At 39.3% G+C, this 24516-nt stretch overlaps 1 protein-coding gene across 1 annotated transcript in view; it reads right to left on the bottom strand.

Annotated features, from left to right (window-relative positions):
- Positions 1-24516, bottom strand: part of Slc35f1 (solute carrier family 35 member F1) — a 420595-nt gene that overhangs the window by 16045 nt on the left and 380034 nt on the right. Inside the window, exons 4-7 of the mRNA XM_048353981.1 lie at positions 20165-20324; positions 15576-15732; positions 14156-14208; positions 6205-6359 (exon numbers count right to left, since the gene is read on the bottom strand). Of these exons, the coding sequence (XP_048209938.1) occupies positions 6205-6359; positions 14156-14208; positions 15576-15732; positions 20165-20324 (525 nt within the window). The remainder of the gene's footprint in view (positions 1-6204; positions 6360-14155; positions 14209-15575; positions 15733-20164; positions 20325-24516) is intronic.

The raw sequence follows: 24516 nt of genomic DNA, 5'->3' as shown, positions 1-24516 counted from the left end.
TACCGAGGTTTGAACTCAAGACCTTTTTGTGCTCTACAACCTTACCCACACTACCAGTTCTTTTAGTTTTAGTTATTTTTCAGAGACAGTCTTATGCTTTTGCCTGGGGCTGGCATCAGACAACAACCATTCTATCTGCCTCCCACCTAGCTGGGATTATAGGCATGTATCATTATGCTTGGTCTGTTTTTTTGAATTTGAGTCTTTCTAACTTGTTCCATTGGTTGACCTCAAACTGTGATTCTCCTATCTCCTCTTCCCAAGTAGCTGGTATTATAGGCTTAAGCCACTGCAACTGGTCTTGAAAACATTTTTTTAAAAAGTTCTCTATCTGCTTTTTTTTTTTGCGAGTGAAAATTTGGACAGTAAACACATTTTCATGACATAAGAATAGAAGTTTTATGAAACTCTTTTTTGTCCTCTGAGATTGCTCTTCAAATAGGGTCACCTGTAGCTTAAGGCTGTTCAGCTCGGAGAACCATAAAAGCTAATGGCCTGGGTAGAGTGTTTGAAAAGGACTAGGAAAGAGTTGAACAGGGTTCATTTTTCTCTATCATTTTCAAGTTTACTTTAGTAAAACAACAAAGATCTTGTGAAATCTTATTCTTGTGAAATTCCTTTCAACTTTAACTATTACCCAATCCTGTGGCAATATTAAGTTTTCAAAGGGTAATAGCAGATGTAAGAAGTAGAACATTCTTCTATTCTAAATGTCATTCACATAGGAATATTCTGCACTTCAATGTTGACTGCTATTTTTTGAAGAATGTTTAGTACATGATGGCATATCTTGAAAAAACTGATTGGCGTTTTATTTTTAATAACTCTTAAGTGTTTTGCATGTCTACTTATCCCCTAAAAAATTCTACAGTAAGTAAAAAGGGGAATCAAAGAACTGAGATGAAAAGAACTGGTATAGTACTTTCTACAATTTTTATGTGCCAGGCTGCAGATTTAGCCTTTCAAATAAGGAACAAGTTAGCAAGAACTCATACAAAATTGTGAAGTACCACCTTGAGTTATAAAAATCTTAAAATAAAATGAATAGCCCCAAATAGATGAGACAGGGATCACTAATCCTGAGCCAGAATTAATCAAAGAAATGCTTCATTGCTGGTTTTTGATAAACAGTATCATTATCTAATTTCATCCTGTGAAAGCCTGCACAAAGTCAATCTAATCATTTTGAAGTTTGGAGTGAATATTTAACTGGTTTGGGGAATAGTGAGGCCAAATACAAACCACACCTTAACTCTTGGCTTCCCTGACTGAAGTTCATATTCTTCTTGTCACACCCTACTGTTCAACCCATATTCTATTCATTAGACACTAAGGAGCCTCTCCATCCCTGCAGATTCTTCCCATATAACCTAGGGCTTACTTTGTCATAATCACACATTAGCAGGAAACCAGAACTCCTTTGAAATAAGTAGGTAATTCACCATCATGTTTCAGCTGACCCAGCTGAAAGCCAGGGCACTATTAATAGTTCCCTTGTAGTAGGCAGAATGATGGTTAACCCCTTCCAAGCTGTTCACCTCAGACCCCTTCAGCCTGTGGTTGCATTACATGGTAAGAGGGACTTGGCAGCTGACATTACATGAAGGATTTTGAGATGGGGAGATTAATGCTTGGTTATCTGCATGAGCTTCATGTCACCACTGGGTCTACAAGAGAGAAGCAAGAATAACAAAGTCAGATTTGAGTCTTCCATACTATTGGCATTGAAAATAGAGGATGGAGCCACAAGCCAAGAAAAGCAGGAAGCCTTTAGAAGGTGGAAGGGGAAAAATGAAATGAATTCTTCCCTAGACCTTTCAAAGACAGACCTTTTAGTTCAGTGAGACTTCTGACTTTCAGCACAGTAGAACTTTAAATTTGTGGTAAGTACATTTTTTTTTACAGCAAAAAGAAGAAACTAATATCATTTCCAAGGTTTGAAAAGAAATGTACTCATTACCTGAGCTTTAAATCTGTAACCCCTCTGCATATCACCCTCTACAATAATACATATATATATATATATATATATATACACATATATATTTATTTAAAAGTGTCCTGTTCATCCAACACACAGTCTGTACCAGATCAGGGCTGTGACCTCGGGAAGCCAAGAAATTACTGGGTTGCAAAGCATCCTTGTCAATCTTTTCCTAAGTTTGCTTTTAGGAGTCTTTGAGGCCCAGTAAAGCTCCTTTCCTGTTCTTTTCATGAACTGCTATAGATGTACTGCTCTCGATTCAATAATGTTGCCAGGTAATAAAGAACAGAAGTATATCACCACATTTTCAAAAGGGATAAAAATTAGGGACTGCAAGAACAGCCTACCATCCAGATGTTCTAGTTTAGAATGAGGATACTTGCTTCCCAGGATGAGGGGCTTTCCATCCAGTCAGCACTAAGAGAGATTGCTTGCTGGGGATTGATGGGAGGGAGCAGAAATTGAACTTTTCCCAGGGGCTTAAGGTGAGGAAAAGCAAATAATCAATGTTGGGCAGGGGAGTCTTGTTAGTCATTTAGTTCTGCCTGAGTAAGCAACATCTGTAGACAAAGTAGCCCTTCCCTCTCAACTTAAAGATATTTATAACCAGACCAGTAGGTGGTAAAAAGACATGATACTTAAATGAAAGAATAAACTATAGCTGCAGGCTGGGGTGAAATCAAATTAGGTCTCCGAGGTCACTGATTTGATCCCAGTGTGGATGCCTGCAGCCCTGCTGCATGTGTGTCCTCATATACCTGCCCTGCTTTATTCCCAAGACATTTCTACCCACATTTACTTGTTAACAACATTTCTTTTCTTTCTTTCTTTTCTTTTTTAGGAAGTATTAAAAATTTTTATTGTCAAGGTGATGTACAGAGAGGTTACAGTTACATACGTAAGATAGTGTCAAACTTGTCACCTTCTCCTTCATTTTTCTCCCACCTTCTCTCCTCCCCAGTTACCCTCATGAGTTGTACAGTTGGTTTACAGTATATTGTCATGTAAGTATTGCTGCTGATTTGGTTCTCCTTTTACCCTTTGTCTCACCATTTTGATGTTCCCCTTTCCTTCCCTGATTCAGACAAGCATACAGAGGGTACCAAAATAAAATACAGTGACAACAGGGGATAAACCATAGGGAAGATAAACAAAAGAAAAAAGAAATAATTTCACATAGTAAGTTAAAATAACAATAACTATAAACTATGTGTTTCCATATTTTGGAGATCATTTCACTTAGCATCATCTTATGTGATCATATTAGTACATAGCTATTGAACTACTGTGATTTTCTGCTAGGACTACCCTAGACATATACTAATTATTACCAATGAGGGAAATCATAGAGTCCCTGTTTCTTTGGGTCTGGCTCACTTCATTTAGTATGATTTTTTTCCAATGACACTGCCCATTCATAAGGAAATGGAAAAACTCGGAAAACTTTTCTTTATATTATCATTTTATCTTCACCCGTTGGTCCTACTACCACTGGCTTGCAGACACATGTAGTCATTTAAAACTGGGATTTAACCGTGCAAATCACCCACAAAACATTGATGCACTGGATTAGTGAGTATGGAAGCCAGCATCAGTGTTTTGAGACTACAGGTGATTCTTCCGTGTTGCCTTTGTGAACCCTCTTTTCATGGATTAAAGAATACTTCAAATGAATTGAATTGTCTTTTTCTTTGGTTGTGACTTCTGTTCTCTTAGAGTTGACAATCCAAGGCAGCCTTGGGGAGGAGAAGTCAAAGAAAGCAAATGGAGGAGACATGAAGGCTCAAAGCCAATGTGGGATTGAGGTAGTTTATATGGTACCTGTTTATAGACGTTTATCTACAAATAGATAAACTTAGCTTCATCAAAATTAAAATCTTTTGTGCTTCAATGGACATTAACAAGGAAGCAGGGCAACCACAGAAGGGGGAAAATGTTTGTAAGTCACATACTCAGGGTGATATATCCAGAATATGTAAAGTTATTAGAACTCCATAGTAAATAATTCAGTTAAAAGTGGGAAAGGAACTTCAATATTTTTTTTCCAAAGAAGTTACATTAAAGTATAACCAACTTCTTCTACTAGCTCTTTCATAACACATACCCCACAGCCATTTTTGAATTTTGCAAAAATTTACCAAGGTTTTTGCTTAGACTATCAATGTCTCATAATGATAACGATGCCTTTGATAAAGGTTATCTGAAAAGCCATGTTCTGAGCTGTCCATTTAGCTTCTTTGCGGGCATGCCTGGATCCTGCTTTCCTCCAGCACTGGCCCTCCATCTGTGGATCCCATCGCACATGTCAGGGACAGGAAAACAAGAAACCAAGGAAAACCTCTGGATTCTCCAAACAGTGAGTATTTGACTGAAAAGATAAAAACTGCCCGTGTGTATTTCTTAAAAGTCATATAAGGCAAAGGGAACTTTTTAAAGTTTTCTCTTTGAGATTTAAAGTGGGCATGTAGCATATTTCTTTGTTTATATAAATCACTATTATTCACAGACCAATTATGAAACAATACAGGGGGCATTTATTCAAGAGCTAAGCCATGCAGTGCCAGTGTAAATACATCTGCAGTGACAGGAAAGGAGAACAGAACGTTCTTTTGAGTCCTAATATTGGTTGCTATATTAAGTACACACAACAGATTCTAAACCTGATTTTAAATAGGATCCTCAAGTTATTTTTAGTTTTTTTTTGTTTCAAATTAGAAACAAACAACAAATTACATGGATTTATTTAAGTAAAACAACAACAACAATACTGAAACAAGGGATAAGAGCCAACATTTACTAAAAGCTAATACCCCTATGACAATAAAGAGATGCTATATACATTCAGATGCCATCTCTAGAGTCTAATTAGAGACTATTTAAAGTAAATGATTCACAATACATAGCAACATGAAGAAACAGTTAATGCTAAGTATCCTATAACACAGAAGTCAGTCACATAACCAGGCCTTATGTGCTTCAAAGTGGTAATAGTAGTACAATGGTAGAGAAATCCTGGGTTAAACAGAGCATAACCATTCCAGAGAATAGCATACAACCATTAGTGATCAGTGATTCTCAACTTTGACTCCATATTACAATACACAACCAGTCATATGCAAAGCTGTTCAAAGGTCCCACTCACAATTAATCAGGATCAGACTCCCTGGGACACTATCTAGACATAACTGTGCTTGATATTCTTCCTAGGTGACTGCCAGACAGGCAAGCATGAAGTTGAATTAGTATTATATAGACATATTAAGTAACATGGAAATATATATATATATATATGTATATATATATATATGTTAGGTTCAAGTAAAATGTCACAAAACTGCACACAATGTAATTAATTTTTTTATTAAAAGCTATAAATACTGGGCACTGGATCTCATGCCTATAATCTTAGCTATTCTGGAAGCTGAGAATTGTGGTTCAAAGCCAGTCCAGGCAGGAAAGTCCATGAGACTCTCATCTCCAATTAACACCAGAAAACCACAAGTGGAGCTATTGCTTAAAGTGATACAGTGTTAGCTTTGAGAAAATGAGCTCAGAGACAGCACTCAGGCCCTAAATTCAAGGCTCATGACTAACAAAACAGTTATGAACCATAAAATATATGTGCCCTTAAAAATACCTTAAAATGGTGCCAATGTGTGGGAGTATTTGTCTACATTTTATGACATTTTCACAGTGACTATGTGTTTCTTTGTAATGTCACATGTGGCAATTTATTCGAAAGCTAAACATGCTAGGACTATATTACCCAATAATCCTTGTGGTGGTCAAATGTTTCAGATGTTGGCTGTATCAGTATAGCCTAACACTGGGCCACAGTTTTGCAAAGTATTGCCAATAAAAGCAATTAGATAAAGCATAAACGAGACTTGTCTATATTATTACCTAAGAATGCATGCAAACCTACAATTACCCTAAAAGTTTAATTTTTAAAGAAACAAAACCATTTGCTATGTTGGAACAGACCCTACTCTAAGGAAATTTATCTTTCCAATAGCAACAAAATATGTGTATAGCAAAAAAAAAAAAAAAAAAAAAAAAAAAAACCACAAACCCACACACAATATACTTGTAACTTGGTATTTATAAGAATTTAGTTTTCAGTTACTAAAGCTTCTGTGGCCAAAATCAGGGCATGCTAAACCCTGGGCATACCTGCCAATGATCTTCACTGCTCACCAAGTGATACTGATTCAACTTACCTTGTAGTGGAAGAGAAACAGTCCACAGAACAGGCTGTACAGGTCTGCTGTGAGCAGAGAGAGATTGACAGAAGTGGCACTGGTTTTCTTTATGACAATGGGCATAAAGCTGTATAGACCAAACATGCAGGCACTAAAGCCAACATAGAGCAGTCCTGGGGAGGAAAGAGAAGGCAACATCAAAGTCTGTTCCAAGAAGCTCCAACTTCTCTAGGGAAAAGACAAAGGGGAATAGACACACAATCTATCCCTCACACAGGCAGTTCTTCTTTTTCCATATTTAGCATATTTATCATTAACAATCCATACTAAAATAAAATGAAAAGTCAACACACATTTTTCCATGTGTGGAATATGTACTTTCATTGCTAAGTACACTGCTGATATTCCAATTCTTCCAGAAAGAAAAATGGTGATATCTGGAGGCTTCTCAATTTTGTTCCCATCTGTGCTATAACTAACTTTTGTTGTCCATATGTTTAGGAAAATTTACCTATTTTAAGTTGCAAAATAAAGACAAAACCTCTCAGTATTACCTATGGTTCATAACAATAAACAATTACATAGCTTTTGAAATGGATGAGATGACATGTAAAGAGAGATCTGGAATTAGAAAATTTCAAGGGTGTCCTGGAGTGGTGGCTCATATCTGTAATCCTAGCTACTCAGGAGGCTGAGGTCTAAAGATTGTGGCTCGAAACCAACCCAGACAGGAAGTACATGAAACTCTTATCTCCACTCCCTCCAAAAGCTGGAGTGGTACTGTGGCTCAAGTGGGAGAGTGCTAGCCTTGAGCGAAAGGAACTCGAGGACAGCACCCAGGCCCAGAGGTTCAAGCCCCAGGACCAGAAAACAAAACAAAACAAAAGATTTCAAAGGAGTCCTAAGAGGTGTTTGTGGGCAGATCATCTCTCTGATCCTGGAAAGTCACATCAGTTTTCCCCCAAAATTTCTGGATTCTGTTCAGTTATGCTCCCCGCCACCCCAAACAGAGAGCCTTTTGAGATACTTTGAAAATATCATATCCTCAAAAGTTCTCTCTCTCTCTATGTGTGTGTGTGTGTGTGTGTATGTGTGTGTGTGTGTGTGTGTGTATACACACACACATGCCCAGGTTCACAATAGTTAATACTCATTCAGTGAGTGCTCAGTTTTACATAGAGCAGGAGTTCACAGCTCATTCTAGGTTCTATCTTTATAGATGACAATACAAAGCAAATGCTTCCTTTTTCTACCTAGAACGATTATAAGGCATGACTCAGTGAATATTTGGGAATTACAATGCAATAAAAGTAATCTTTCCAAAGGAATCTTTGATTGCATGTGCCTACTGTGGGCTGTGGATGGTTCCTCTGAATTCTGTGGATATGAGGGGAATTGGCAAGGGCTGGATATTCTGTCTCTATAGGTAGAAAATGAGCATTTTTTCCCAGAAAAAAATTGGATGTGTCCTTATGCAAGGTACTTAAGGGAATAGACCTTTGTTCTGCATGATATTTGGTCCCAAGTTTAAGAAAAGACACATCAGACATATATAAAAATTATTTTGAACATCAAATGGATAAACAGTGCAATAGCCCCCTCTAGTGAAGTGGACATGTCCTCCATGCTAAGAGGAGCAGGGTTCCCCAATTTCCAATTTCAGTAAAGTAGGAGACTTGTATGTATATTTTGTCATAGTACTATGAGATGATTCTGATTCTCCATCAGAAGTTTTAATTCTCTAAAAATAGTCAATTTCCTTACAGTTGCATTTCATTCTACGTAAAATTCCTTTTTTTTTTTGCCAGTGCTGGGGCTTGGACTCAGGGCCTGTGCTCTGTCCCTGGGTTCTTTTTTGCTCAAGGCTAGCAATCTACCTCTTGAGCTACAGCTCCACTTCTGGCCTTTTCTGTTTATGTGGTACTGAGGAATTGAACCCAGGGTTTCATGAATGCTAGTCAAGCACTCTACTGCTAAGCCACATTCCCAGCCCTCATTTTCCTCTTAGTCAAGTTACTAAAAATGCCATAAATACTAGATAACCTATGACTAATGCATGAAAAGTTATAAAAATTAATTCAACGTTCCTTAAAGAAATCTGTGGTTATATACACAATGGAATTTTATGCTTCTATCAGAAAGAAGGACATTGCCCCATTTGTAAGAAAATGGCAGGACTTGGAAAAACTTATGAAGTGAGCTAGACCAAAAGGAACATGGACTCTATGGTCTCCCTTACTGGGAATAATTAGCACAGGTTTAGGCAAGTCATAGCAGAGGATCACAAGAATCCAATAGCTATACCCTTATGAACACATAAGATAATGCTAAGTGAAATGAACTCCATGTTATGGAAACAATTGTTATATCACAACTACTTTCAACGTGCCATGTGTAACTGTAGCTTCAATTAATGATGATCTTCTTGTATCACCCTCCTGTGGTTGTACCTATACTATCTCTGTATCTTATCTGAGTATATTGGAAACTGTGTATACTGGTGTTAGAACTAGGAAATTGAAAGGGAATACCAAATTCGAGAGACACAGGGTAAAAAAAAGACAAACAACTACAAAAGCAATACTTGCAAAACTGTTTGGTGTAAATGAACTGAACAACTCATGAGGGGGGGAAGGGAAAGGGGGAGTGGGGAGGGGGAACGAGGGACAAGGTAACAAACAGTACAAGAAATATATCCAATGCCTAATGTATGAAAATGTAACCTCCCTGTAATTCAGTTTGATAATAAAAAAATATTAACCTTGAAAAAAAAATCTGTGGTTAATAGGTTAAGAACAAGATTTGTATTTAAATTAATCCACTAAATGATCAGAAAGCTTCTTCCTTTCTGGATCCTTCCTTCCATCCTTCCTTCCTTCCTTCCTTCCTTCCTTCCTTCCTTCCTTCCTTCCTTCCTTCCTTCCTTCCTTTCCTTCCTTCCTTCCTTCCTTCCTTCCTTCCTTCCTTCCTTCCTTCCTTCCTTCCTTCCTTCCTTCCTTCCTTCCTTCCTTCCTTCCTTCCTTCCTTCCTCCCTCCCTCCTTCTTTAAAGGTTTCATTGATTTGGGTCATACCATGACTGGTTCAAAATTTCTGGATCCCACATCTCTACGATGTTCACATTACCTGGTATACCACATGTGGATCTGACTTGTAGGCACTGATAGTTATATTTACTCCCTTATTCGACCATTATTCACTGTGTTCTACCATACACACAGTACTGTGAATCCATTGAAATGCAGGAGAGTTGAGGGGTTTGGAGTTGCTGCTGGAACTATGCAAGAACAATAGGGTTCTTAATGGCAGGAAGCTTGGTTGCTTTATAAAGTGGGCACTGATGGCTCTTTGAGGAAGCTGGGTTTACCTTGAATAGGAAGGACTAACAGGAGATTGGAAGAGGTGGGGAATGAGTATTTTAGGCAAAAGATCAGCACACAAAAAAAAATCTAAGACCGATATGACCTATTCTAGGACCTTTAAGGCCAAGAATGACCAAAGGGTCAGTAGCCAGAAGTAACGCAGAAGATTTAGGAGGTAGATTGTAGTCACACCTTGTGTTTTAGAAGAAATTTTGTATCCTATCTAGTCACAATAGGAATTTATTGAGTCATATATTGCAGATGTCTGACAAAATCAAATCTACTTTAAAATTTTTATTTCTTGAGATCCTATGGTCTTGTTGTGTAGCCCAGGTAGTCCAAACTCTCATTCCTCCTGCCTCAGTCTCCTTGTCTCCAATGCCTGTGGCAGGATAAAAACTTAACATTGGCACTCTGTGAAGAAGGGAGGGAGGAGATCAGTGAGGAGTGTAGCATCCTTATGCAGACAAAAGAGCCTGATGGTTTACCTGGGCTTGCTTGGAATGGCAAGGTAGAAGAAAGTAGGTAGGTCTCTGAAGACTCAGAAATCTCTGAAGATGGGCTAGAGGTAGCAGTGAGGAAGAGAAGGCATTAAGGTTGCCATAGTTATGGCTAACATGGAAATTGAGGGAATCATGATGCCATTTATGAAGATAAAATGAACTTGGTGTTCAGAGGGAAATAAAAGCTTGTGTTAGTTTTCAAATGTACATACTCATATGTGAGACACTGGATATGTCATGGGAGGGCTTAGAGAAGAGGTGTGATTTTGCAGTTACACTTGGTGAGGGAAGGAGAAGGGGAAAGCAGGTACATAGCAGACTTATTCCACAAGTCAGGCTAACTCAGAAATACTTTCATCTTAAATATTGTAAGTGCATTTTGCAAAGCAGTATATATAACATATAGGGAGACAGTGAAACATATACACCATAATCGCTTATTGATAGGTTACTTAGTATTTTGGTGTTCTGTAGGTAAAACACAACCATATGATTAAATGAAAAGTTGGAAGGCAAGGCTGCTTCCCTTTGCTGATATGCTTTTCTTGGATGGACATTGGTGGGTAATGGATGTTAGTTATGCACTTGAAGACCTAACTTGTGTATGTTGGGTTTTCCATTGGTCAAACAACTGAATCATTTTTTAACTGACAACAAAATAATGGCTGTTATAACTCTATTTATAGATATAGATATGTTTATAACCATTTCTCATTTAAAATGCTTGCTGTCTCACTGAGAAAGCACTTTGATCACTCTTGTCCTGGTGTACTAAAGAGATTGAAAATAATAACTACCTACTGATACAGACCAAACAGTTCCTGCAAGACATGCACTGTATATACACTCATATACTCCACAGTGCATGGGGGCTGGCCTAAAATATTTCTATGATTATCCTTTTTAGAGATACATGGAGATAGGTTTGGAGGCAAGAAAGAGTGTATAACATAAATATTGTACACAAATATGGTACAGGCTGTATCAAGAAACACACTATACCATATTCAAGAGAGGAGAGAGGATGCAGCATAAGCTACGAGGGTATTTGAACGGGTTATCAAGGATCAGGGATGGTGAGGCAAGCAGGGACTGGCACAGCAAGAGAAGTCACTCACACCTCAAGAGCTAGAGAAATCCAGACAAGAGGCCATGTTACCAGCTGTCAGAAGATAGAGATGCACTGCAGAAATAGAATCACAGAAGATTCTCAGCCATTGGCAGAAACCTGACCCCTGACAGTGGGAAACAGGGAGGAGTAAGGACATTGAAGAAGTGTCCTATTTGACTTAATGAATATCTCATTATGTATGAGCTGTATTATGATACATGTATATAGTATGTATTTGTGTATATGCACTTATTTTACTTCATTTCTTTGGGATCCCAGTGGTGTTCTTCTCTCTTCTTTCTGGCATGGCTAAAGTGATAACATATGAACAAACCTGTCGGAGAGACTGCATGGAGGTGCAGTAGGGTTATAGAATGAGGAAGGAGAGAAAAGTCCATCACAGAGCATAGGAAATCTTGGATTCTGTTCTCTGGGGTTACTCTTAGGTGACTTTCCAAGGAGTCTGGGGAAGATGAAAGAGGTTAACCTCCATTGATGTCTCCATACTTTTTTTTTTCCAGCCCTGATGCTTGAACTCAGGGCTCGAACTTTGTCCCTGAGTCTCTTGGTGCTCAAGGATAGCACTTTACCACTTGAGCCACAGTGTCACTCTGGCCTTTTCTGAGTAGTTTATTGGAGATGAGTCTCATACACTTTCCTGCCGGGGTTGACTTTGAACTTTGATCCTCAGATGCTAGCCTCCTGAGTAGCTAGGATTTACAGGTGTGAGCCATGGGTCCCCAGCTCTCCAAGCCTTTTCAAGCTTATGAACTGCAGTGGCTTCACTGCCATCTCTTACTTTCCCAGAGGAGCGTGCCATGCTCACTCATAGCCTCTTGCCATTAGCTCCACCTACTTCTTTAGTCCCACCTTCCTCACTGTCATTTGTTCATTTCTCATTTATTGAACCCGGATTCCTCAAAAGCCATATGCCTAGCACTGAGCTAAACAACTGGATCAAATCATTGGTCAGGGAGAGCTAACAAGACCAAAGGTGGCCCTGATACTAAATCTTCTAACCCAGCTCCACAAGTGTTTCAGAAAGAAACCAATGAATATTTGATTCTCCTTCGAGGCCATTTCAGCTTCATTTCCCATCAGGAATTAAATAGATGGCTTTGTAACGTGTTCCTTCTACACTGTCTTCATCATCTTGAACTACAGGGGACTGACATTTTAATGGCAATGTAGAAGCTCAGAATAAAACTATCTTTTGATGACACATTTAACTAACACTGAATTTTTTTTTTTTTTTTTTTTTTTTTGGCCAGTCCTGCGCCTTGGACTCAGGGCCTGAGCACTGTCCCTGGCTTCTTCCCGCTCAAGGCTAGCACTCTGCCACTTGAGCCACAGCGCCGCTTCTGGCCGTTTTCTGTATATGTGGTGCTGGGGAATCGAACCTAGGGCCTCGTGTATCCGAGGCAGGCACTCTTGCCACTAGGCTATATCCCCAACGCAACACTGAATTTTAACAGAATATCAGTGGATGAGCCCAGGACATCCATATAATTAGAGGACAAATTCTTTTTGATTGCTGCCATTACCGTCAATATCAAATTACTTCATACTCATAGACCATTGTATATGAAGTGCTGAAAGGCAGTATTTGTAAATACTGGTTGTAAGTCCTGGCTTTGAGAGTCCCAAAGGAACATATTGCAACCTGCAGCTGGTCTCCCTTCCCTTCTGACCCCTCTTGTTTCGTCCCTTTCCTCCTTTCCCTCCTCCCCATCTACCCCTCCTTTCTATTGACTTTTATTTGGTTATAATATTCTGTACCCACACTTGAGAAATACTAAATAGCAGGACTCTGTGACAGACACAAGGGCTGGTCAGTTCTTGAAATCACTGAGCTAGTTACTTGAGAGAGTCCTGCAAATTTCCATAGCCCAATGGGGCTTTGGAGGGAGTGATGTCAGTGATCTGTTGAATGCTCAGGGCTGGTAGTAAGTTATGAAGATGGAGGCAAGTTAATATCATGTTGTCTTCCTTCATGGAAAGAGAATGTGATTGAAGCCATTGGTTATATCACAGCTATGTAATTTGGAGAAAGCAGCCAGCTTTGGCAGCCATTTGATATACTTGCCAAGTATCTCCTCACTTGGCTTAAGGCAAGCTCTGTGTTCACTGCTGGGGCCCACATGCCGCCGGATGGACGCCTGAGGGAGCTAAGTGGCTGTGTAATCTATCATTAGCACACCACCTAGAATCTGAAATCCTTGTCCTCTTATCATTTTTTTTCCCTGAGGAAAGTGGTTTAGAATCTGAGACACCTTGGATGATTATTAAGTAACACAAAACAGCCTGGCATTTTCTAAATGCATTTGGAAATCAATTAGCCATTTCTTTTGTACAAAGCTCTGTTTTCCCTAAAGGTGTTGATGGGCTCAGAATGCCCATTACATTGTTTCCTTTCCTGCTTTTCCTTTCTCCAGTTGTTGTTCAATTTAGTTTTTTCCCCTTTTACTAAAATGCCACTTTTTTATACTAAAATGCCACTTTTTAAAGATCATGTTAGTTTTGTATTTCTTGGCTAGAGCAAATTGCTGTCATTTTTGTGCCACTGCTGCCTCAGGGTATTTTCCTTTTTGGTTGGTCTTTAACCTAATAACACACTTTGGTGCCTACTCTAATGGCACCTTGACAGTGTTAACACACAGAAACTTAAGGGAGAAACAACAAATCACAAGAAGACTCATACAGCGTGCAGGAATTCTTCCCATAGCGGGGAGATTTCATAATCTTTTCTTCCCTGCCATTCTAAATCCCCACCTGCCACTTACATCCATCACTTAAAAAAAAAAGACTATTGTTTTTACTTTTTTTAAAATATTATCTTTAAGTAGTTTTACAGAAGGGTTTCAATTCAACACGTCAGCTTGTGGGTAACAGCATGCATCTTGATCAATATTAATCATTGTTCACATTACTTTAACAAACATTTCTCAGGTTTAAGTTTACTGTAGACTGCATTGTAGGCAAGCAAAGTCCTTACCTATTTGCCAATCCCAGGGCACCTTTAACAGCTCCTTGTGCTCCATTATAGCCCTGTGGATTCAAACAAAGGGGATTTGATGAGTAAGATAATAATGAACCCTACTTTCTTTTTTGAAAAACCTGATTTTACTTTTACTTTTTAAATTACACATCTGGATTGTATTTTATTTGGGCTGAATAGGCTTTTTCATGAGTAAGCCTTAAGTTACCAAATAACAAAAAGCGTATGTTATCTGCTTACCATATTTATACAACTGTTAAAGCAACCAATTAATTTTAAGCTATAACTTTGGAGCTGCACAGAGACAGCCTGCATGGAGGTTATCCCTGGAAAATCTTGTGGGTGTGTGACCAGCAGTAGTGAGACCCCCCTTGTGGGCTTGGAGAAGCTCAAAAATCCATCATCCTTCTCACCCAAACAGCTAGCACACATATTCTCTCTCTCTCTCTCTCTCTCTCAGTAGCGTTCTAAGAAGCAAAATGGCTTAGAAAATTTCAGTGCTCGCAGAATTCATTAATTTTCTGAATGAGCAATTTTGTTATTGAGAATTCTCTGGAACAGCAGTGCTCCAAGTTTTAAAGGTCACCTGGAGAAGGTGTTAAAACATCATCTCTGGACCTTATCCCCAAGATTCTTTCTCAAAAGCTCTAGACTCCTGGATGGGCACCTCTGACAGGTTCTCTGGTGCCATTGCTCCTGGCCTGAGGACTCAAGTTTGAAGACCATGGCTCAGTGAACATCGAAAGACAAATGAACTTTCAATGAACACTGGAAGACCAGGAGTGAGGCTGGCTCCACTCTGCCAGCATTGTTTTGGCTCCATTGTGCCCTCGATGTGCCTTATTTGCCATACAAGCCTTTATTCTAGGAGTAGTGTCCTCCAAAAATCTCAGTTAGTAATAACAGACCATCATAGAAGCCAAGTGAGCACTAGAAACTCTGAATATATTTACACACACACACAAACACACACACACACGGTTCAGTCTTTCTTATAATAAAAAATCAAACTCGTAAAAGGGAAATTATAAGGTGTAAGTTTCCTAGGAGTTGTCACTAGTAAACAGAATGTACCTTTTTCAATCTACGTCAAATTATAATATTTGTGCTTATTTTTTTTACTTCTCCAAATAACTCATTTGCTAGTTTAAAAGAATAGATATATTTCTAGCATTTTCTTGCAAATTATCTTTAAGGTCCATTAACTGTTTTATGATAATTTTTTATAAACATGTTTAGTGTAGAAGAAATTTACTTAATTTCTTATGAAATTTGCAGATTTTATAAGACTGCTGTGTGGGAGGTTGATGATTGCTTTTATGCCTTAATTTCTATACTCCAGGGACAAATATGAAAATAACATCCATTTATTTCATTCTTTGAAATTCTTGTTGTTTTTATTTTATTTTTTACTTACAGTTGAATTCCACTGAAAAATGCACCAAAGAGACCAATCATTCCTAGGAACTCCACTCGGCTCAAGGTCCGGATGATGTATTCCTCCCAGACGTTGGAGATGCCATAGAGTGTGGCTCCTCCCAGAACTAGAAGGTCTCCTACCAGTTTATTTTCTCCTAAGACCCAAAGGAAACAGAGGAAGCTTTGTGAAAATTTTCTTAACAAGGATGGAACACCAGCAAATTGAGTTTCCTTTGTCTATTTTATTCTGATATGTTTATGAGAAGTCATGTAACTTCCAACTGAAATTGCCTGAAGGTATTATTATTGTTATTACTCTCTAGATATGTTCTGATATATAAGGTTACCCATGTTGACACAATTGGAAGTTGGGGGATTAGTTACTTTCACATCAATGATTCTCTCTGTCTTTTGAAAAGTTAGGTGTTATTGATATATGCTAATATATGAGCATGTTATTTGTGTATTGAGGTATTATCTAACTGTTGAGTGAACCTTCTACAGGACCTTATGAATCAATTTATTCCCTCTAGTATAGATACAAAAAGCATAAGAAAGCAGTCAATACTTCGTTCTTTCCACAGTCAAAATGTATGACATGCTCAGATAATGAGACTGAAGGGATTTCTAAGTTGAAACCATCAACTTCTCGATGACATAAAGAATGAAAATATATGTAATCCACTCTCATTAGTATTTTCTGTTTTATAAAAATGGTGTTAAATTCAGTTTTGGTTTGTTTTGGCTTCTATGTAACCTTTAACAAATGCTTTCTCCTGTATTTCCTGTAATTAGGCAAAAATCTTCCTATTCCAGGAAGCATGGCCAGGCAGAGAGTGAAAATACACCTCACTGGTGGGTTTCTTACCCACATGATCTCACAGGCTCTGTGCTCACTTTGAGTCAGGAGTTGAGCAGCACTGAAGACATGCAACTCAGGAGCAGAAATGGTGCAAGGTGGCAATGATGCACACTTCAATGGGAGTCTGGAACAAACTTCAACTGTAGAAGTAGGATTTCACTGTCCAGTGGGAGCAATGAGCACATTCTAGGTGGTGGGTCCACATGAAAGAACAGGGCTTGGAAGGAACTCTGCAAGTGATCATCTAGGAAGATCTTCTCTGGCGCCACTTTTTTTTTGAAGGCAACTTCCCACAGCTGGTAATGACTGGGAGGGAGGGTGGGGGGAGAGGAAGAGACTCTGAAAGACACAGCTCTTTGTGTCACTCTCAAGGGAATGGAGATTCTCTTGAATCATGTCCCTGAGAACATGATTCTAGGTGGGCTGGGAGCTCTCCCTGCATCCCTTAGGCGTACGCACCCTGTCTAGCAGTGAGCTGAGAACTTGATTAGGCCCCGATGAAAAACTAGATTTGTGGGAAGTCCCTGGGCCATCTTCTAGGGAAATTAAAGTTGCTGAGATCTAGCAGAATCTTCAGCAACTCAATTAATCTTTACATGTCAACAATAAATTCTATGTAGTTCATTTGAGGAGCAACCTGTAAGACAAAACATATCTATAACTGAAATTATGAAGAACATGATTTAGTCTCTTCATTGAGGAGACATTCCCTAATCTTGTGATGACATAAAGATACTACCACGAATATCAATTATCATTGTACTACTGACGTATAAAAGAGAGACTTAATAGAATTCTTGGTTAATAAAATTAATTTTGTATGAATGGATTCAGGAAAGCAAAGTGGTAATATAATTTTTTTAACAAAAATGAATTAAAAAAATTTAATGGGTCCTGGATCTGTAATATTTTAATGGGAATTAGGAGAACACTGAGCTATCTTTCTAAAGTTGTTCAAAGATAACATACGGTATAGGTGAATCATCTCACTAATGTTTTTTCCAACTCCACATTTGCTCAGCTAAGATCCATGTGAAGTAACTTTCCCCTAGAGGAGATTTACTTCACCAATATTGAATCAGATTCTAATCAAACCAATCACAATTACTTTGTAAGGTGTTTCCCCTTATTAGATTTTTGTTTAATTACCAGAAAGCATCATGTTTGGAATGGCATTTGTTATGTGTCATGGTAAGAGGAGAAGGAAGGTCACTTAACATCACTATTCATCTATAGGTCAAGAATGAAATGGTGAATGGTACCATGATGACAAATGGAAAGGCAATTAGTACAATTAAGGAATATGTACACCTTACTGAATCTAGCTGAGTTTCTAATAGGGATATACTCTCTTATTTTCCTAAGATCCAGTTTAAAACTCAACATTTCATGTCTGGGGCATTCTATTTTATCACTGCAGGACAGCTGACCACTCTAATTTACTATATCAAAATAATTATATAGTTTTTATATGAGTCACAACTATGGAAGAATGGGGGTTGCATAGTGTGGTAGAAACAAGACTAGATTTTACATCTCAGCCACACAATTTATGTAATACAATACCCTTTCACATATTTTTAAATCTTCTCTGAGCATGGATTTCTTCATCTGCAAAAATGAGAATACTTTTTTTTTGCATTGAAGAATCTTAAAGGAGAAAATGTGAGAAAATGCCAGACACCAGGACACACACAAAAAAAGTGTTTTTATTTTATTGTGTTTAATTACCTGATACATTGAAACTATTTTCTTTTCCTTGAAATAAAAAATTTTGTCTAATAAAATATTGTTATGATTAACTAGTATCATTAACAAATATTACTGTAAGGTAACAATAAATATGTTATAGTAGGAAGGGATTATTTTGAAAAGGCAAGAAATACATTCTATAATGAGTACCTACTAGAGTTTTGTCTTAATCCTATTACTAACCTTCCTTTTTACTCTTATTCCTTCCTTCCTTCCTTCCTTCCTTCCTTCCTTCCTTCCTTCCTTCCTTCCTTCCTTCCTTCCCTCCCTCCCTCCCTCCCTCCTTCCCTCCCTCCCTTCCTTCCTTCCTTTCTTTTTTTGTTGAGTTGTGGGGCTTGAACTCAAGGCCTGGGCACTGTCACTGATCTTTTTTGCTCAGAGTTAGTACTCTAACACTTTGAAGCACAGCTCTACTTTTGGTTTTCTGGTGTTTAATTGCAGATAAGAGTCTTCTGGACTTTCTGCCCAGGCTGGCTTTGAACCACTATCCTTACATCTCAGCCTCCTGAGTAGATAGCATTCCAGGCATGAGCCACCAGTGCCTGGCTCATACATGTTTTTGGAGGAAAATATAAATCATGGAGACGCATATCTTGAGCTTTACCAAGCACTATTACATACACCAATATCAGTAATATTTTCAGGAACAACTTCTATGGCATACATCCATCTCCCTAAGTAAACACAATGTCTGGGGGAAATGGAGAGAAAAATTTTAACTAATGGTACATACATCTGCTTCATCCTTGTTTGCACAACCTGTGGATAGTTGAATAAGTATAACTAAATGTGACATTGGAACAACTGGCTATACCATATCAGACAAAAATACTATCTGGTCACCCTATCAAGATCATGGATGACATGGATAGAGCATAAAGTTAGCCCTTCAGATGCCCTCTCTATTGAAGTGCCACAGAGCCAGCATTTCACACAAGAGACTTGGGGAAAGATGGGAGTGCATGCTGTAGAGTCAGTGTGGATTCTGTTATTAGGCTCTGGCTCTGAGGCCTAGAGTGTTTCCTTCTTTGTGCTGTAGCTTCCTATCCCAGGTACATGAGAAAGGGGAGGGAAGTCTGCCTCAGAGGCCAGGAGTCTTGGTGTCTGCTTTCTGTTCTCTGAGCTCTGGGACCTGAAGCAATTCAACTGGCTTTCCTGAATCTTGATGTTTTCTTATGCCAAATATAAAAAAGGAGAACCAGGTCCTTCATAGCTATAAAGTTACATGATGCAATGTAAATGGCATGGTTTCAGAGACTTCATAGGACCTTTACAATAAAATGAAAGACTCCAATTTTGACTCTTTAGGATTTCATTTCCTAGAAGAAAAGGCAATCTGAAGAACTATACAAAAACGAGTACTTTCTAGTTCACTCCCCATGTTAACAAAGGAGGTCCTTTTGTTCTCTTCCCAGGACCCTTCAATAGCTCATGGGTTTGGGGGGGGGGTCTTAAAGAATTACCATGCTTTCTAGTGGATCAATCAGGAATTTCCAGAAGCAGAGACATAGCTGAAGTAATTGTGAAGTTTTTCCTAATAAGTCTACAAGATGTGATTGGCCCCCAAAATTCCTTCCCCCATCAAACGAAAACCCAGGCAGGAGAAGAGTTGAACTTAGCTCTCCCACATAAAGGAAGCATCCTGGCTCATTATTTCTACCTCTGAGCAGCAAGTCTAGCCCAGTAACTCTTGCTTCTAAAATTGTTTATAAATAAATGATGGCACAGTTTTTAAGGACTGTGAATATTTCTGAATATTTCATGTTGAAAAGACTGCATTTTGCATCTTTCATTCACTCTAGAAACATGCACTAAGTAACTTCTATTTTAGATATGGAGCAAACATGAACAGGACACATATCTTGGGAAGATTAGGTTCGTGAGATGCTTGTTTCTACCTAATCATAGACATTCCATTTCCAGTCTGGGCCTCACCCTCAGCAGGAAGCAACCTGATGAACAGTCAGACTCACCTGCTCCCTGATGCCTTCCCACCAGCACATCTGCTCCCACCATGCAGCCCATGCCCAGGATGCAGACAACGATGCCGATGAAATGCACAGCCTTGTACCGGATCAGCAGAAAGAACCAGGAGAGCAAAATCACCACTGGAATCACGAAACAGTCCAGGAGCTAAAGGGAGGAAGAAGGTATAAACAACAGGAGGTCAGGAGAGGCTTTCCATGTCACCAAGGAAAGTAATTTGGATTAACCAGAATGGACACAGTTAAAACAGACCAGACCTAGGCCCAAGTTAACTTCATTTTTAACTTCATTGTCAACATCCCCATGCCTCCCCCCCAAGTGAGGATAGCACAGGAAACACAGTGAGGAATTCACAGACAAACCCTTCATTCATGAATAATTTTTTCAAAAGCACACAGGCAATAGTTTCTTTGTTTTAAGCCTTACAGTATCTCAATAAGATAACATTTAGGACAAGGATGATGATGATGATGAAAAGGAGGAGCATACAGAGAACAGCTCTTTCTCTCTGACCTTGTCTGTTACTCAAATTCTTACTGAACTCTGGGAGCAAGAACATACTAAAAGAACAACTTATGCTAAGAATCAAACATTTAAAAAATTACTGTTTTGATCACAAAAATGTTTACAAAATAAAAGAAAGATTAAGAAGATTTATCTCAAGGATAGAGGATGGACACCTGTCTTGAAGGGAGGATTTGGTAGAACTTGTCCTTTCCTTAAAGGGATGTACAGACATCTACATCATAATGGCTCAAACTTAATGAATGGGTCAACATTGAGCTCTATGGGCCCAATTGATGAAGCAATGTAACAGTAAAAATGATTGAATATACCAGGTGTCCAAAACAAAGGGGAGCACTTTGAAGAATTTGAGTTAAACCCCAACCTACTTTTTCATCATAAAGACCTTTGATATTTGAGCACTTATTGGACCTGCAACCAGGCATGCCTACAACATGTCTGGGCTATGTATTAACAACCCCCTCCTGTTTTTTTTGCTAATAAACATTTTTGTTCTCTAATGTAGCTTAAAATTCTTTTTATTTTTGTAACCTCACAAACTAGGTACCCAGATGCTACATTGGGATATCCCTTCTTTTATAGACCTCCTCCCTGGAGCCACCTGCTTCTTTTAAGACCTTGGGCTAGAGACAAAGAGGAGATGACGATTGACATAGCAGACAAATGGTGAAGGTTCTTCTGGCAGCTGGGCTTCTTGGAGCCATGGCAGGCTCCAGGGAACACCTGAGGACTGGGAAGCACCTTGGGGCCTCCTTCAATGACTCTTACTTTAGAAATAGTTCCTGGAATGAGGGGTAGGGAGCAGGTGTCTTAGAATATTTTTATCAATTACTAGAAGTTAGACAAAGTTTGCATTTAGTTTTTCCCAATTGTTTCCTCCCTATCAAATACAAGTTACTCAATCTGCTCTTGTCATTTTACTCTAAAGAGAAAACAAGCTGGGCGCTGGTAGCTCACACCTGTAATCTTAGCTACTCAAGAGGCTGAGATTTGAGGATCACGGTTCAAATACAGCCCAGGCAAGAAAGTCTGTGAGACTGTTATCTCCAATTAATCACTGAAAAGTCAGAATTGGTGCTCTGGCTCTGATGGTACAGCACTAGCCTTGATCAAAAGGAGTCCAGGGACAATGCCCATGCCCAGAGTTAAAGTCTCAGGACAAGCACAGAAAAAGGAAAGAAAGAAAAATAAAAAACAATTACTCTAAATATTAGCATCTATTGTAGTGTTAATACTTAATAAATACATTCAAATAACCTTTTTAGAAGATATTTTGAAAAACTGAACAAGAATAGAAAAAAATCCCACTGATTTTTGTTCATTTTTATATACTTGGCACAACTGTGAGATTCCATCCAAAATGAGGTCCTGAGGGTTGGTGCAGTTGATCCAGTGAAATGGAGAGAACCCCGTGCTGGAAGCCAGAAGACCTGATACAGAAGCCTGGAGTACAAAGGTTTACTGGCTGCTATGTGACCTTAGGCCTCACATACAGAGGAAGCTCTTTTTCCTGTTAGGATGAAGACCACCTCAACAACTGTCCCCAGTGATGAGAGGGAAATTCAGAGATACCACATATGCCAGTAATTTGTAACCAGTGTGGTAGTACACTCCTATAGTCCTAGCACTCAGGAACCAAATGGAAGCAAGAGGATGGAGAGTTTGAAGCTAAGTGGGGCTATAGAACCAGGTCTCAGTCAACTATAAAAGGAAAAAAAAGAAGAATGTAAAGAAAAACAAAAGGGCTGGGGATATAGCCTAGTGGCAAGAGTGCCTGCCTCGGATACACGAGGCCCTAGGTTCGATTCCCCAGCACCACATATACAGAAAACGGCCAGAAGCGGCGCTGTGGCTCAAGTGGCAGAGTGCTAGCCTTGAGCGGGAAGAAGCCAGGGACAGTGCTCAGGCCCTGAGTCCAAGGCCCAGGACTGGCCAAAAAAAAAAAAAAAAGAAAAACAAAAGAAGGATTCGACCCTCAGATCCCATCTATAATCTGGCTCCCAACCCATGCTTTGGGTATCATGGAACTGGCCCAGTCTATTATACTGGTAGAACTTCCCAAGGCAGAGTCTCTACTAGATAAACTGATGTCCCACAAGACTTTAAACTCCATGTACTACATGAGAAACATGTGCTTTATCCCACTGGCCAGCAGAACCACTTGTTGTGTTCCGGGCAGGAAGCCCTTACCACCCCGCAGCCACACAGGGCAGTGGCCCCCAAAATGTCTCACTGTCACTGCTTACGTGCACTTCCATGACTTGCAGTTTCTAAACATCTGTCATATGTTGTTATGCCACCCAGACTGAGCTAACACCCTCTCCTACCTGGAACAAGCCCTTTGGGATTACCTCAAGGACTTCATTCCTCATATCTCCCTTCTTCTGGAATGTTCCACCCAGTCCTTGAACTCCTTGCCACCTTTCTTTCAGCCTTTCGAGTTTGGTGCTGGTGGCTCATGCCTTCAATTTTAGCTACTCAGGAGGCTCAGATTTGAGGATCACAGCTTGAAGCCAGTGGGGGCAGTAAAGTGCAAAAGACTCTTACCTTCAGTTAACCACCACAAAGCCAGAAGTGAAGGTGTGGCTCAACTGGTAGAGTACTAGCATTGGGCAAAACACTCAGGGACAATTCAAGCCCCAAGACTGGCACAAGAAAGAAGAAAAGAAGAAAGGATGAAATGAAGGAAGGAAGGAAGCAAGCAAAGAAGGAAGGGAGGGAGGGAGGGAGGGAGGAAGGAAGGGAGGAATAAAGGAAGGAAGGAAAGAAGGAAGGAAGGAAGGAAAGAAGGAAGGAAGGAAGGAAGGAAGGAAAGAAGGAAGGAAATCAGGCAAGTAGGCAGGCAGGCATACTCTTGAATCCACAAGGGAGTTCAGGTTCTACTTAACAATTTTCTTGCACCCTACTTGTCCTTACTATTGACAAATTTTGATAGTACTTAATTAATACAAGATTGTTGTCATAATGTATGATTTCCAATTCACCAGAAGGCCCATGCAAGCAAGAAAGTGTTCTTAGCAAAATGCAAAATGCTGCTGGGTTCATTAGAAGAATCCAAGAATAGTTACTGAACAAATATCTGGACAGATTTCCAATGATCAGAAACATCAAAATGAGTATCCAAACTTCATGAAAGGTGGACACAGTTTGGATATTTACAAAGTATCTTCAAATGTCAGAGGGGCCTCTTGGTAGTGTAAACAGCACTGAAAATCCACTGTATCCCCATTAACTCTTTGTGATCCAAGTGAACCCTTATACACCTCAATGTCCTGCTGTTCTCCCTTGGAAAGTGAAATAGGAATTCAGGTTAGGCAGCTGTCCCCAGGGTTTCTGGAAGATTTAGAGTGTCACAGTGAGGATGCACAATTGGAATATCCAATAGTCGAGAGAGGGTTAGGGGCGGGGTCAGGAGTCAGCCATTCCTGGGGTGGCTCTGGGTAGGGTGTACTAGCCAGTAGGCAGATTTTGCAACTGACTCAGATACCACCACTGTAAGCATATTAGGAAATTTCAGCTTGCCAATGGAGACTGCTCACTGGGCATAAAACATGTGGTGTTTTGTTTTTAAAATTAAAAGTGATTGAATTGAGTTGAAGAATTTCACTAATGGTCTGCAACTGGGATTTCACTTATCTGGCTGCAGGTCTACATCAGAAGCCTCCATTTCTGAATTATTGAGGGCAAATTTCACCATCATCCAGCCTTTGAAGGGAGCTGACTTGAGTCTTGTTTCTAATAGGTGTTAGAAATTCCAGAACACTTGATCTGTCCTAGGATGTATTTCTCTATTCAGTTAGTTATTAGGTTTATC

Source organism: Perognathus longimembris, chromosome 9 (assembly GCF_023159225.1).
Source record: "Perognathus longimembris pacificus isolate PPM17 chromosome 9, ASM2315922v1, whole genome shotgun sequence".
Taxonomy (NCBI): Eukaryota; Metazoa; Chordata; class Mammalia; order Rodentia; family Heteromyidae; genus Perognathus; species Perognathus longimembris.
The sequence above is the reverse complement of the archived record's forward strand: the minus strand, read 5'-3'. Positions and strand labels throughout refer to the sequence as shown.